This window comes from Lepidochelys kempii, chromosome 27 (assembly GCF_965140265.1).
Source record: "Lepidochelys kempii isolate rLepKem1 chromosome 27, rLepKem1.hap2, whole genome shotgun sequence".
Taxonomy (NCBI): domain Eukaryota; kingdom Metazoa; phylum Chordata; order Testudines; family Cheloniidae; genus Lepidochelys; species Lepidochelys kempii.
In genome coordinates, this window is record NC_133282.1 from 15,459,401 (window position 1) to 15,474,551 (window position 15,151).

The 15,151-nt window shown below is 39.0% G+C and overlaps 1 protein-coding gene across 1 annotated transcript in view; it reads right to left on the reverse strand.

Moving 5' to 3' along the window:
• The window catches only part of FBXO47 (F-box protein 47), an 84,574-nt gene that overhangs the window by 7,528 nt on the left and 61,895 nt on the right, over positions 1-15,151 (reverse strand). The window contains exons 13-18 of the mRNA XM_073325834.1: positions 9,478-9,684; positions 8,626-8,796; positions 5,659-5,735; positions 4,487-4,564; positions 2,494-2,602; positions 386-562 (exon numbers count right to left, since the gene is read on the reverse strand). Coding sequence (XP_073181935.1) covers positions 386-562; positions 2,494-2,602; positions 4,487-4,564; positions 5,659-5,735; positions 8,626-8,796; positions 9,478-9,684 — 819 coding nt within the window. The remainder of the gene's footprint in view (positions 1-385; positions 563-2,493; positions 2,603-4,486; positions 4,565-5,658; positions 5,736-8,625; positions 8,797-9,477; positions 9,685-15,151) is intronic.

Consider the following 15,151-nt stretch of genomic DNA (forward strand, 5'->3'; position numbering starts at 1 on the left):
AGATAGCAGAGAAACTACACAGCACACCCCACAGTTCTCTGCACACTACTGAAAAGTTCCATGGCCACTCTCTCCATAGGAACACAGAAGAGCTGTTGTGGGGTGGGCCAGAGGAAGGAATAATGAGTTCACAACTTGTGTATGCGCTTTGGCCCAAAAGCTCACAACAATGGGCAAAAGAGTTTGTCGCTCCTACTGTGACTTATGGTCTATAGTAGTGTCGACACAGACATCCCAAATATATAGCCCTACCTCTTGACTGAGGGGGAATCCATCCCATACAACACTTACATTGGTCCCCTGAACGCCCATTTATTTACACAGGTTGTGAGACAGCATGTTTTCTAAAGGAGAAATTCTGGTCTAGCATGTTAAATTTACTCACCATTTAGAGAGGAGACTGGCCCAAAAATGATGTACAACAGCCGGGCTTGATTAACCATTGGCCATGGTTTTAAGATACGAGTGAGCCAAAATGCAGAATCACTTCGATGAATCCAATGATTTAGCAGGACACTGCGACAGAATAACCTTATTCGTAATTCCAGCTTTCGGGCACTTCCTAGGACAAGAGAATTTGTATATTATAAATCCATCAGGCATTGCACTTTGGTGATTTCAACAAGTTTATAAAGATGGGGAGAGAGAAGGAGAAAGGTTTTTAGGTTATAGGGGCACATAGGGCTAGATTTTTAAAGGTGTTTAGGCTCTTACAGATGTAGATAGGTGCCTAGTGGGATTTTTAACATATTCTAGATGCATAATTCCCACTGAGTTAGTGTCAAACTGGAGTAACTGAGATCACAAGGTCCTGAAATTCTGAGCTAGAATGATCATGACTGCTCTAGTCTAGTAGACACACTGCACTGCTTCAAGAAAAGGAGTACTTGTGGCACCTTAGAGACTAACCAATTTATTTGAGCATGAGCTTTCGTGAGCTACAGCTCACTTCATCAGATGCATACTGTGGAAACTGCAGCAGACTTTATATATACACAGAGAATATGAAACAATACCTCCTCCCACCCCACTGTCCTGCTGGTAATAGCTTATCTAAAGTGATCATCAGGTTGGGCCATTTCCAGCACAAATCCAGGTTTTCTCACCCTCCACCCCCCCACACACAAATTCACTCTCCTGCTGGTGATAGCCCATCCAAAGTGACAACTCTTTACACAATGTGCATGATAATCAAGTTGGGCCATTTCCTGCACAAATCCAGGTTCTCTCACCCCCTCACCCCCCTCCCAAAAACCACACACACAAACTCACTGTCCTGCTGGTAATAGCTCATCCAAAGTGACCATTCTCCCTACAATGTGCATGATAATTAAGGTGGGCCATTTCCAGCACAAATCCAGGTTCTCACATCCCCCCCACCCCCATACACACACAAACTCACTCTCCTGCTGGTAATAGCTCATCCAAACTGACCACTCTCCAAGTTTAAATCCAAGTTAAACCAGAACATCTGGGGGGGGGGGGGGGGAGGAAAAAACAAGAGGAAATAGGCTACCTTGCATAATGACTTAGCCACTCCCAGTCTCTATTTAAGCCTAAATTAATAGTATCCAATTTGCAAATGAATTCCAATTCAGCAGTTTCTCGCTGGAGTCTGGATTTGAAGTTTTTTTGTTTTAAGATAGCGACCTTCATGTTTGTGATTGTGTGACCCACTAATTCTACCTGCCTGCCCGATGTTTTTTCTGCCACTTCTCATGCTCTGTTTCAGGAGCACGCTGCTATTTTTGACTTTTGCTGTGGTTCTTTCTGCCTGTGATTCTATTATATGGTGCCAAAAGGAGTAAATAGAAGCAGTTTACTGCACGCTTGCCTTCTACTACTACTTATGCAGGAGGCCACGTGTGAACATTTCCAGTGAAATACTGAGTACTGTGCCGGAGGATTTCTGGAGGGGCTACATTTGGTTTTAGAGCGATGCTTCAGGAGATGTATAAAATATTGGTCCTGATTTTCTACTGCAACACATCAGTTTTATGCTTGTGTGACTCCATTGATTGTACTGGTGTTGGTATAATGCAGTGGAGAATTAGGCCCACTGCATGTAAATTATACATACATTTGATAATGAAATGATAAGATCCAACAAAATCAATTGCCTCTCAAAGAGATACACTTCACCACACAGAACATGTCAAAGATAAAAGTCAATTGCTTGTTTTCATCAGAAAACAACTAAATTCAGTTAATAGTGCCGATTTCCTTCAGCTATATGCAAGCATGCTACCAGCTTGAGAGCACTCATTTTCTGGCATTTCCGCAGCTAAAGCATCATACATATGGATCAAGAAAGGATCAGGTACTGCAGGGATCATGTGGCACAAACCGTCCTTGAGTCTGGGGTGTATCTCCTCTGTAATAATCTGAATCCATTTCCGGAACTCACAGCAAAAGGATGATACAGCTGCCATGACAGCTTCTTTTATTATCATCATTTGTATTTTCCAGGACTTTTTTGTTCCAGGTATTCACCTGGTTTGCTGCTCACAACTGTCTGTACTTTGCGGGGTAGATTGCTCAGCTCACAGAGGAAGTTAAAAACACGATGGCATTCTAGCTCATCCCAGCCTGCTGTCAAGGTCTGATGACACCAAATGAAAGACAGATAAATAGAATTCAATCACAATGCTTGTTATTATAATCATATATGTACAATCAATTTTTCTGTATTTATGGAGAGGACACATTTGCATAGTGGAGACTGGTGCATCTGAACAACTGTTTTGTATTATTTTCATCTTCATCCTCGTCTTTCAAAATGAACTTCTTGCAAAGTGCAAAATATTATTATTAAAAAAAAAACCTAGGGCCATATCTATGTGACACTGAAACCAGAAAATAATCATGTATGCAAAAAGTGTGTGTGACAGGAATTTGCTAAGTCTAAAAGGAAAAGCAAAGATGTACATAGGAGCTCCTTTGTTTTGTAAGGCCCTCAGACACGGCTTTATGACACTCTGGGCAGTAACATAGTGGTTCAAAAAACCCCAAAAAACAAAACAGATGACAGCAGTTTAGAAACACTGGGCTAGACACTAATCTCACAGATCAATGGACTTTCTCTAGATTTCTACAGATGTAACGGATATCAGTCGTCATTATATCATAGACATTCTCAGAGCAGCAAATCTTGACAATTCCACAAAAAAGAGGAGGAGGAAGGTTCTGCCCCTACTGCTGCCCCTTCATGGAACTCCAGTGACATAAACAGGGTGAAATGGCCCCTGAGGAATTCCCTCATTGCAAGGTCAGCATAAGTCTGACATAAGCAGCCCTACACACCACACACAAACCCATAGAGCCCCCATCCCCAATGGGGTCAGGAAATGAGCAGAAGGGGGGTGCCTAGAGTGCAAAGCTTTCATAGCAGGCCTTTGGGGCTGTGGGAAAGCCATAATCAGCTTCAGTTGACCTGTGGGCTGCTCTAACTTGTACCAAAGGGGTTTCTGGGTCCTCGTGTAGCTCACAATTCTGAACTGCATTTGGGGCTCTCTCTTTGGCCAAAAGGTGCAATTTGTGAACCTTGGATGTGAATAAGCAGGAGACAGTTGCTAAGAGCATAAATATCCTGGTGCAAATAATTATCTATAATAGTTAGCCGTGGCAGGGAATAAAACAGACAGCCACACATTTCTGAATATCTTTGTTATTACTAAGCTACTTCAATATGGTATATTTTCAGAGAGTGTCTGAACATGTAAGTTCTTCTAAAACACAATTTAGCTTCATTTAAAATGTTCAGAAAATACTTGTACTTCAACAAAGAATACAAGCTTTTTTCAGGTGATTAGACAAAGCAGCTCTCAACTACAGCAACCCATAATGGTGATCCTATCCATCTGATAATGAAATACTTTAACACTAATTGGGGAAGGAAGTCCTATCCTCAGTCCCTTACAGCATGTTTGCAATCTTGGTAGTCATTATAGTAAATACAGTGTTGATTGCTGAACTAACAGATTTGTCATTGCTTTCTTTGCATCCCAAATGCTAGAACAAGTCCTCCATTTAATTACAGACCTTGGGCCAGTTGCCTTTAAATCAGAGAATCCCTGTTTAGGGTGTTGTGAATTCGATGTAGTGTAATGTGGTGAAATGGCCCCCTATGTAATCTTCTTTGGTAATAAACTGCTAATTTAAATTAAAATCCAGACAGGCTAATAATAAGATCCAGACTGATAAATTTTTTGGAGTTAAGTTAACTATTTTAAGAGCCAGAAAGAACTGTGGTACTGAATAAATGCATTGTTTAGGACCTGAAAGCCATGTTAAACTTTGAAATGTCTTGCAAAGCAGTTTCAGCTCACTGCTTCTCAAAGTATAACTAAGTTGGATGATGATCATGTTTCTTGGCACTCTTTTTAAAAGACTGAGTATTTCAGCATTGATAGATTTTTAAAAAGGCAAACTTTGGTTTCTTTTAGATTAATGATACCTGCCTTCTTCTCTGAAAAATACACTATACCTGTAAAAACACTCCATAGCATTGTAATCCCAAGCAATGCAACGGGCTTGGGCAACCACTGAGTTTAAAACAGGAAACCTGCAAAGACAAAACATTGTTGCCTCATTTAATCAATGTAGCCTAATTGGCAATAAACTCACTTCTGTGCTTGAAGCTTTCCCACGCGGCTAATCTACCACAATACTGACCCAAGGGGCTTTCTCTACACTATTTTCACTCAACCCCTTGCATCTCCGCTGAGACACCCAACAAAGTTGCCAATTAGGGATGTTTTTTATGATGTGGCCATTGGTCCTCTGGGAACTTTCACTCAGACCACCTTAGAGTCTTCAGACAGATGTGATATTTTATTAATAATGTCTGTTGCTATGCATAATAATTTCCTCCTCCAGAAACTAATATAGTTTGGTAACAATGTTTTGAATTAATTATGGTTAAAATTTACCCTGTGCAGAGGACCTGTCCGAGGCATTATGCACTACTTTTCCCTCTAAGCAGAATTTAAGTGGAATATAGACCTTCTATCGGATCTCTTCACGGGGCTGAATTTCAACCTATGCTCATTCTATTACAAAGTGGCAAATATTATTTGCACTGGGTGACCTGTTTTAAAAATTAAACATAAAAATCATACTTATATAGAAGATTATACTCACTAAGAGTGGGGTTTTAAAATCATGAGAAGGAATTAGGTGCCTAACTCACTGACTTTCAACAGGAGTTGGGCAACTAACTCCTTTAGATATTTTTGAAAATCCTACACCTAAGCCGTATTTTTCAAACGGTGGGTGCCTAAAGTTAAACGTAGTTCTGAACACCCACAGCTCACATGGACTACAGTCTAAAGCTTTAGGGGGATCAGCATCTCTGAAAAAATCAGATCACTTATTTAAATGCCTAAATATGGACTTAGGGACCTAATTTCAGGTACAAAAGATTTGAAATATCAGCCTAAATAGCCAAGGAATATTTTTAACCAACAAGGGACTGATTCCAAGTTAGTAAATTCATGATATTACACTGATGAGCATTACCGATGTGTCAATAAATAAATGAATTAATTTAAATCATTACATTAACATTGTTTTATTGAAACATTAATATAGGTGCAAGTGATAGTTCAAAACAAGATTCTAGAAGTATTCAGTACAGAGCAATGATTATGAGCTTACTTCTGAGAGTATCTTGTGTATGTACTTTAGCCTGTCTTTTGTGGGCAGCAGTAGCGTGCACCTTTTAAGCAACAAACCTGTGAATAGAAACACATACATACATAATCATTCAAATGATGAAAATAATTGGACTAGTTGAAGCATACACTGCACAAGTAATACAATACCATACTATTTCTGCAAGAAAAGAAGGTGGTACATTACAGTGAGCTGCAGGGGTGCTGGAACAACTTTTATAGTGGGCGGGGTGTGTGTGTGTGGTTCTGAGAGCCTTTGAGCCAAAAACTATAAGCCCTGTATATAATAGAAACCACTTCAAGCCAGGAGGTGCTGCAGAACCCCCCACACCCTTAGTTCCAGCACCTATGGTGAGCTGTGCATTGTAAAAGGGTATGCTAGCCTCTGTAGTAGAAATGCCTTTTATGTCAGAAAGCCTTATGGGGAGTGTGAAAGGCTCTCATGACATAATTTGTTTACTAAGTTGTTTTAAATTCCATGTGAGTCACAGCTGGAGCCCTGAAAAATTATTATATTGGTTTTTGAATTACAGCTGTTAAAAATATTTCAATTTGAAGATGCACTTGTTTTCTATTTACATCATTGAAAGCTGAGCATCCAAAATCTTTTAAGCCAACCACATTGTCAAACAGAAAAGCTATTCTGAACTGTGTTAATATAAAAAAAAGGTAGGTGGTAGAATTTTTTTTTCCCCTACATGAGATTCAAAGCTAGAAGAGCTTAGGATACAAAGGGCTAGAATACATTATAGTGCAGAACAGCTGGTTGTTAAGCAACAATTTTTCTAAGCCAATGGAAAGCAAATGGGTTAAAAATCTTTCTCCTCAAAAACATCTGGTAGACCAACACATATATCTTGTTTGTTAATAATGCAAGAAATCTACAGGAGGGTACGCAAATGTTTTCTACGTTGCCCATCTCCTGGGGAACATGTGATTTCTCTGATGTCAAAAAGTGTTTTATACACTTCCTGTGATTTTGAATGGACTATTATCCCAATCTGGAAGTATGTTGTTAACATTCTTAAATGGCAGACATAATTTTCTTTATCAGTCTGGTATCTGATCCAAAACTCCAAAGAATCAACTATCCATTGACTTCAATACGTTTGTGATCAGACCCCTAAAGAGTAGATGAATGTCTGACACAATATATCTGCAAACACGAGTACAGTTGTCAACCTGGGGATAACTTTTTTATTACCAGTGCAAAGGTTTGGGCCTGCTTTCATATGGTGAAATTCACACCTGTGCACAGGGGCAGCACAAAAATCATGTATTACTCAAGTCCAATTCAAGCCTGGAGGGTGAAAAATCCTGGTCCCATTGAAGCCAATGGGAGTTTTTGCCATGGACTTTAACATAGCCAGGATTTCACTTTGTGGGTTTAAATGAGATTAATGCAGTGTATAAGCCTTGTGCTGGCGCTCTACACAGAAGCGAATTTTATCCTTAAAGCCCAGTCTTGCTCCTATTGAAGTACATGTGAATTTTGCCATTGACTTTAATGGGAGCAGGATTGAGCCCTTACATTTAGTAGATGATAAAATATGAAAATCAGTGCAAATATCTAAGTATGTCGTGTTTTAACGACTGTGCTTATAATGATGAGTTCATACAGTAGTAGTTAAACAACAGTTGCCTTTTCTAATACGTTTGTTATTACAATGTACAAAACTGCTGACTATTTTTTGGCAAAATATTTAATCAGGTTTTATTTTAAAACTAAAACAAATAAACACTGAAGTTATCAATAAGATATTGTAAACAATCCATGTACATTTGAAGGGACTTCATGTTTGGCCTAATTAACTTTGACATTGTTGCTTTAACTTGGGAATCTCTTGATTTAAAGTTAGCTCCTGAATATAACCTTGACATAATTTTGTTTTGCTGTCCGGATCAATTCAATTATGAGACCTTATCAGTTAAAGAGGCTTATATCAATATTGTTCAAATTGCAATTTCATTTGTTTCTCTTTTTAGAGAAAGGATTACAGTGAATGGGGGGAGGGAGAGAAATGATACAGTCCAAGTGGCATAAGAGAAGAAAGACTGCATTGCTTTTGACTGAAGGGGAAGGAGATTAAGGGGAATTTGGCTGCCAAGATTCAGTAGTAAGTTAGTGCAAAAGTTAAAAAGAAAATAATGATTTTTAATATGCAATGCTACTCACTAGTCACAGTATTTTGGCCTATATTTATTTTTTGCGGTGCCCGGATATAGTTGCGCAGGTGAAAGAAAGAGTACAGCCTGAGCAGCAACAGCAGGATTCTCGCATTGTATCTCAGCCCTGACCTAAGGGTGAAAGGAAAGTTTACTCATCATGCCCAATTCAGTCTTTGAGCTCTGATATAAGGCTGCCAAGGAGAATGTTAATCAGTGGCAGTTGTCATGGTGCTTTTTGTGATAAGTTTATTTCCCATCTAGGAACTGGAATTAGATTACCAATTCACTTCCCATAGACTGTCCGGCCTTTGATGGTAATGATTCTTGATCATTTCAGAATTAGGTGGGATTTGAGCATTGTTATAGAGGGGAAATTCTCTCTTTGTATTTCATCATCATTCCCATGAGATACACACTCACCTTGCCCTTTTATATTCTTTAAAAATTAAATAAGGAAGAAGCAAAACATATGCTATTTTTGTCTATACTTATATATGTATTATTATTAATAAAATTATATTAAGAGATGTTGAAAGAATTCTTTTCATGATGAAATACACCCAATACGTAAAGCTTAATTGAGACTTAAGTGTGTATGTGCCTTGTTGTTGGTCCTTTGCACAGGGATGAATTTCAGCCTCAATGAGGGTCACAAACACCTATATACTTCAGAAAACATTTTCACCATTTTAAACTGCTATGACTCACTAAATATCACAGTAGAAGACCTTTATTCTATTTTAGTTCTCTAATTGTTACCATTCTTATTATAAAAGGTCACCTAGAGATCTGTAGTGTTCTAATACACAGGATCCTTCTCTCATGCCAGATATCTCAAGGTTATGAAAATCTTGCAGTAAAAGCCTTCTGTTTCCTGATGAGGTTGAGATGTAATTAATAAGGCGGTTGCTGATGGCTTTCGACACCATGCTTAGCATGCTGATATCCTTCACTGAAAAAGCAAAACCCAGTATACCTGTAAACCTTTATTGCAAAAACACTACTGCTTAGTAGTCAATAACTTTACTGACAGATTTCAGAGTAACAGCCGTGTTAGTCTGTATTCGCAAAAAGAAAAAGGAGTATTTGTGGCACCTTAGAGACTAACCAATTTATTTGAGCATAAGCTTTCGTGTCCGATGAAGTGAGCTGTAGCTCACGAAAGCTTATGCTCAAATAAATTGGTTAGTCTCTAAGGTGCCACAAGTACTCCTTTTCTTTTTGCGAATAACTTTACTATACATCTCAGAACAAGCAGGCCAAGAGACTTCAGAAACAAGTAAGAGACAAATGTCATTACTGTTGATTCCTTTACCAACAAATTATGGTTAGTCAGGATTTTGCATATATCTGTTAAATTGTGATCTTTATATATGGTGGGCAGAAGAACACTTCAAAGGGCTCCCTGAGTACTATCATTCCTTATTTTTTTTTTTTTTTTTTGGTGATGTGGCTCTTCAGGAACCCAAGCTGAAAATGAACAAACCTAGTGAAAATCCCTTCAATTTGTAGTAAGGTGAAACATTATTGAGCAAGGCCCATATGCCTCAAACTTGGCATTTTACTAAATGGGATTTTTGCATGTGATCATTTTCATTTATGGACAGTGACATCATTTCTCTCAGTTCCTCACCTGAGAGATATTTCAAGACCATTTGAAAGATCTCCAATGGCAGTGCTTGGAAATTCCCGAGAGTTGATAGTGACTCGGAATCTGTGTCCACAGTGTTGCAGAATGGTTTGGAGCGACGGCTACTGCGCCTGTATTTCTGGTTGGGAATCAAGGTGAAGCTGGTACTTACAGTGGATGTCATACTTCTACTAGTCCCATAAATTTTTCCTGCAGAGAAAACGCAGAAGGCATATAGGGAAGGAAATTAAACCCATGAGGGAGATAAAATGAAATAACTCATGAGTGATACAGTAATGGAATATGAAAGTCTTACCACATGGGTAGGAAGGTACAATTTTACTTTAAATGAAACAAAATGACATCAATACACTCCAAAATCCATATTCATAGTTTCCTGTTCTATATTTCTTTTCTTTCCAGTATAACCACTCTTTTTTTCCATATATCACAAAAAGAGAGAATGTATACGTGTTGTGTGTGTATGGGAAGTTATTTTTGCTTTCTAATTCAGTGTCTGGGGGAAGAAAATATCCCGATTAGAGGTTATAAGTGGAGAGGGGGGTGGGGATAGGAGTGACCAGTATTGGGACGGGGAGGGCCTCAGGAGGTTTGAAAGATAATTAAGAGAAAAAATAAAAGTGTAGGAGGTATATGAAATGCCATAAAATATATTAAGGAGCTATTATAAATAAGTCAATATCCTTCTAATACTTTACCCTTCCATGTTACTTTAACCATGTAACAGAACATTAAAAATTAAGGAGGCCATTCAAAGGATTTGTATGTTTCTTGTCTATCTGAGGTGCTCTACTTGTATGTATTCTAGTACATGGCAGTAAAAATTAAGAATAAAAGTAAAGTAAGCAAGCATTAAGTTATCACTTTCCCTGCAGTATTTAAACTTAGGTATAGCTTAATTCCTGATAATGACAAAGATCACAGCACAGCATGTGCAAATATTGTAATGTGGCACAGTATTGCCATCTTCAAGATTTCAGAAATCATGAGACAAGCCCCCCAAAACTCATAAGATTGGCTATAAAATTATGAGAATGTTTTTTTAAAAAATAATAAACATTGTGTTCTTATATTTGCCTTCTGGTTTCTGAGCATTTAAGGGGGACATGCTTCACATTTTCAAGCTTTTTTCTGTAACCATGAGGGCTAATAACATCTTTTTTAAAATTAAAGCTAAGATTCTCATGCAATCTCTTGATTCCAGCAACTGGGGCTTTCAGATAATCGCCAAATGTTGCAAGACTTGGAATAAAATTGTAAGTGTTAGCAACAGTGGTAACAATTCAAGTGGTCTCCTTTCTCCCCTCAATGCAATATACCAGTTACAATCACTGGGAATTATACTCATTGATTGAAGGGTTGAAAATGTACTGATGCACCTTAGGTCATCGATAGGTTACATTTACTTAACCTAAGCAAAAAACAATTTGAAAACATCAAGTAAACAAGCCACATTTCTCTAACACGTATTCACTGAACCATTTTACATAACATAATGAATTATCACACTCCCAATGGAAGACTTTTGTATATTGAATGAACTCAAAACATTATGGACCATTTAATTAAAGCATTACAAACATGTTTGGATGAATAGTATTTTCTCCTCTGTGCCCAGGACAGTGTTTCAATTCATTTTTCAATTGTTCATGAAAGGGAATTACACTTTATAACAGGCATCTTTAAATTAGTTATGAAATAATTCATGCTAGCTGAAGAAACCCATAGTTTAACTTTTCACATGGCTTGTGAGCAAATTTAATGACTTTTAAAATTACAGTGTTATATGCAATTTTAGACTGCTTAAGCAACAAGGGAGAGAAAATTAATTTGATACTTGTAAAAACAACAAAAATATTCATTTAAGTAACATCATAGATGTATGTAATGACACCTTTGAAAGGCATAGACATCCACATTTAAAGTCAGTGGGTGTTTTTTACAGACAACTGCACGTGTGGGTCAATAGAAAGACTTACCTTGTACATAAAGACAGTTAAAGGCCTGTTTTAGTAAAAGGAAAATATAACTCTCTTCACCACTAAACTCTTTCAAAGCTGACTAAATTCAATACATTTTGCTGATTCATACCTTAGAAATAGAGTTACAATCTGAGGGTGTTTTTTGTTTATTTGTTTGAAAGCAGTCAGCAATGGTCTAACTTAAGTTAAAAGAAGTTTAGAGCACTATTAAGTGCTTTTGAAAATCTCATTCAGAGCCTGTAGAAATATTATGTACAGAAGCAGCCACTTAAACATGATGGGTGGGATTTTCAAAAGCACTCAACACTGTTCCCATTAAAGTCAATGGTAGAACTCCCATTGTTTTCATTAGGAGCAGAATCAGGCCAATTTAAATAAAAACTGAGCATGTGACAGAAGTTTTACATTATGGGCCACATTTTAGAGCCCTTTACTCAAAGCTCCCTTTTGACTTTCATTTTTGACTCTCAATGTATTTCATGTTTCTCAAGGAGCTCAGTGAAAACATGACAAGATTGATTTCACTTAGCAATTTTGTGCAGCCCTCAACAACCTCTGTGTGGATCCCCCCTGTCTGGAGAACTGCTACTCAAGACTGGAAGAGGGAAATGTAAATGTTAAGCATATAAAATCAAATTCATTATAATAATTAATAACAGTGATTTTCTCTTATTTATTCTGTATATAATGATTTATTTATAGGGCAAAAACTATCAACAGTCAACGTTCCTTCTATACTGTTTTCTGTCTATATACAGTCCATATATTTTCATCCAGTGAATACACCTTTTTCCTAATCATTTAAATTTTTCTGCGGTTTGCATTATCACTTTGCTAAGTATATAATACTAACAGCTATTTACCTCAAATAGCAGCTTCAGGACTTTGTCTTTTTTCCTCCCTAGGCATTTCACAAATAAATAAATGAATCACCAAGAACATAAATAGGAATTCTCTTTCCATTTCCCTTTGCACACACTTAAAATCATGAGAACTTCTGAAGTAGGGGTGACCAAGCTTTGTGACACAGAGGACTGAAGAGGCAGGATGCCAGCAATCCATGGGCTGCACCTAATTTGCCATTAAAGAGACCTGATTCTCATTTACACTAAGGCCTCGTTACACCAGATTGGCAGTGCCTTAAAGTGGATGAAATGCAGTATGATTTGCTCCTACTTTAAGGAAGCTTCTCACTGTTAAAGTGGTGTAAAAAGGCCTTACTGTAAATGAGAATCAGTCCCAAAGCCATCTAAATTAACATAAACATACATAATATTACCAATTAAAAAATAAATGCCCTTGATAATCCTAACATTTGCTCTTATTTGTGCCTTCCTGCTACAAGGCATTGCTTTTTTGACTTCACCCCAAAGTGTATGTGCTTTGATTCATGCTGCAGTTTCAGGGAAGGGATGCTAACATCTGCTTGTTATCACACAAGTTGTGTTTGCCCCTTCAGGTGCACTGTATGAAACCATGGGTCACGTTTGGCCTTTTGGCTGCACTGTCGGTCACCACAAGCCTGTATGCTGCATTTCATGACTTCGTTGGCTCGGTGTGAACACTGGGCTGCGCTTCAGAACGCCTTGGGCTGCATTTGTACCTTGGGCCTCACTTAACAAACACCATGGGCTGTAGTTAACCCTCGGGCCATATGATATGACCCTATGGGTCACATTTTGACCCCCATTCTGTGCACTCCGACTCCAAAACCTGCCACACATCAATGATAATAGATTTTTTAAAAGTGTGATACCTCCAAATAAACCTATATCCAGTTGATACAGAACAGATCTAAACCCTGCTTCACCCCTAGGAAAATTCCTCTGAAGGTGGGGTGAGCTCAGACCCTGCTGTCTGGATTTATAAGGGCACCGACTTTCCCTAAACAAAAAAGAAATTGCATTGAATTAGCTGAAATTTCTCAAACTTCATGAAAGAGTATATATTGTATGCAGGATGTTTTTTAAAATTTACCGCATTTGGTTTGAGGGGAAGGCTTTAATAGTTTTCCTCAGGGGAAAATAACTATGTGTTTGTACAGGGGTGGAGGTGGGGAATAGAAATACATAGAATTATGACAGAAATAAAAAATATTTTCATTCTAGCAATAATTGATAAGATAATTTGATAAGTGAATTAATTCATGGGCATTGGGAGGGGAGGGGAGGGGCAGGAAAGTAGCAAACGTAGATTTTTGGAGGCAGGAAATTACCACAGAAATCGAACATTTTATTCCCGTGGTAATTACTTAAATGGTTTTTCAGCTGCTTTATTAGTGTTTTTTAACTGCCTATTTTTAAATCGCCTCACGTTTCCCGCCTTTTTTTTTTTTTTTTTTTTTTCCCCGGCCCCTCAGCAGTAAGCCAAAGTAGAGGGCGGGGGGAGGCTAGAGGCTCGAGACAGACCCTCCCGCCAGCTCGGACACGCCCCCTTGATGAATAATTAACAACCCATCTCCGGCCCTTCATTTCGAGCTCCAACCCAGAACCACCACCCTCCCCGGTTATTTACTGTGGAATCCTCACGCCTCAAATGGCATGGCCCCGCCCCTCTTATGAATAATTAATGAGGCTCCCTCTGCCCCCTCCCTCTTCCCTGTCAGATAGAACCACTCGCTGAGGGAAGGGCAGTGACCCTAGCAAAAGCGGGAGGGTGGGAGCCCCCTCATGCCTGTGGCTAGGCTAAGTTTCTGCCATATTGGTTAACACACACACGGCTACCCAGCTTTATCCTGAGCGCAGTCTGGTATGTTAACAGCTGCACGGTGGCCATGGCAGCACAGGGTGGCAACACCATGGCAACACCATGGCACCATGAGGCAGCATCATCTTAAGGACACCTGGTTGTCATAGGCACCAAAAGACAGCACTGTGTCACTGGTGTGGGGTTACCTTGTCACCAGTGTGGGGTTGCCGTGTCACCACAGGGGAGCACCATGTTACAGCTGCACGGCTTTCATGGCAACACAAGATGTCACTGTGTCGCATGAGAGAGTTCGCGGTGGCGCCAGGAGGCACCACCGTGCCATACACGCGAGAGTGCTGTGGCTCTCACCGTGTCACAGGCACACAGTCACCAGGGCACCGTGAGGCAGCACCATATTATGGCTGCAGGGTTGATCAAGTGATCTGTAGCTCACGAAAGCTTATGCTCAAATAAATTTGTTAGTCTCTAAGGTGCCACAAGTCCTCCTTTTGCGAATACAGACTAACTCGGCTGCTACTCTGAAAGCCGTGGTACCACAGGACATCATCATCTTGCAAGCACTAGGTCACCAGGACACTATAAACTATCAGTGTGTCATAGATGCAAGGTCACCCTGTCTGCAAAATGTCCCCAGGTCACAGGCACACCGTCGACTTTTAATGAATGCAGGGTTACCACATCACAGCATTAGTATTGTTGTACAAAGTTATTGCCCTGTGACGGTAGGCCACTATGTACTATGGCAAAGTTTTTGCTCTGTTAGAGAAGAACACTACACCATGCAAAGTCAGTCTGTAGTGACATAACATAATGGTCTGTGAGATAAGGTCACACTGTTGTTGTGCAAGGTTCTTGCACCATGATGTCAAGGCACAATGTTGTGATATAAGTTTATGAAGTCACAATACAAATTAATTGTGCTGCGATCCACAGACAATATTATGATGCAAAGATGTCACGACACA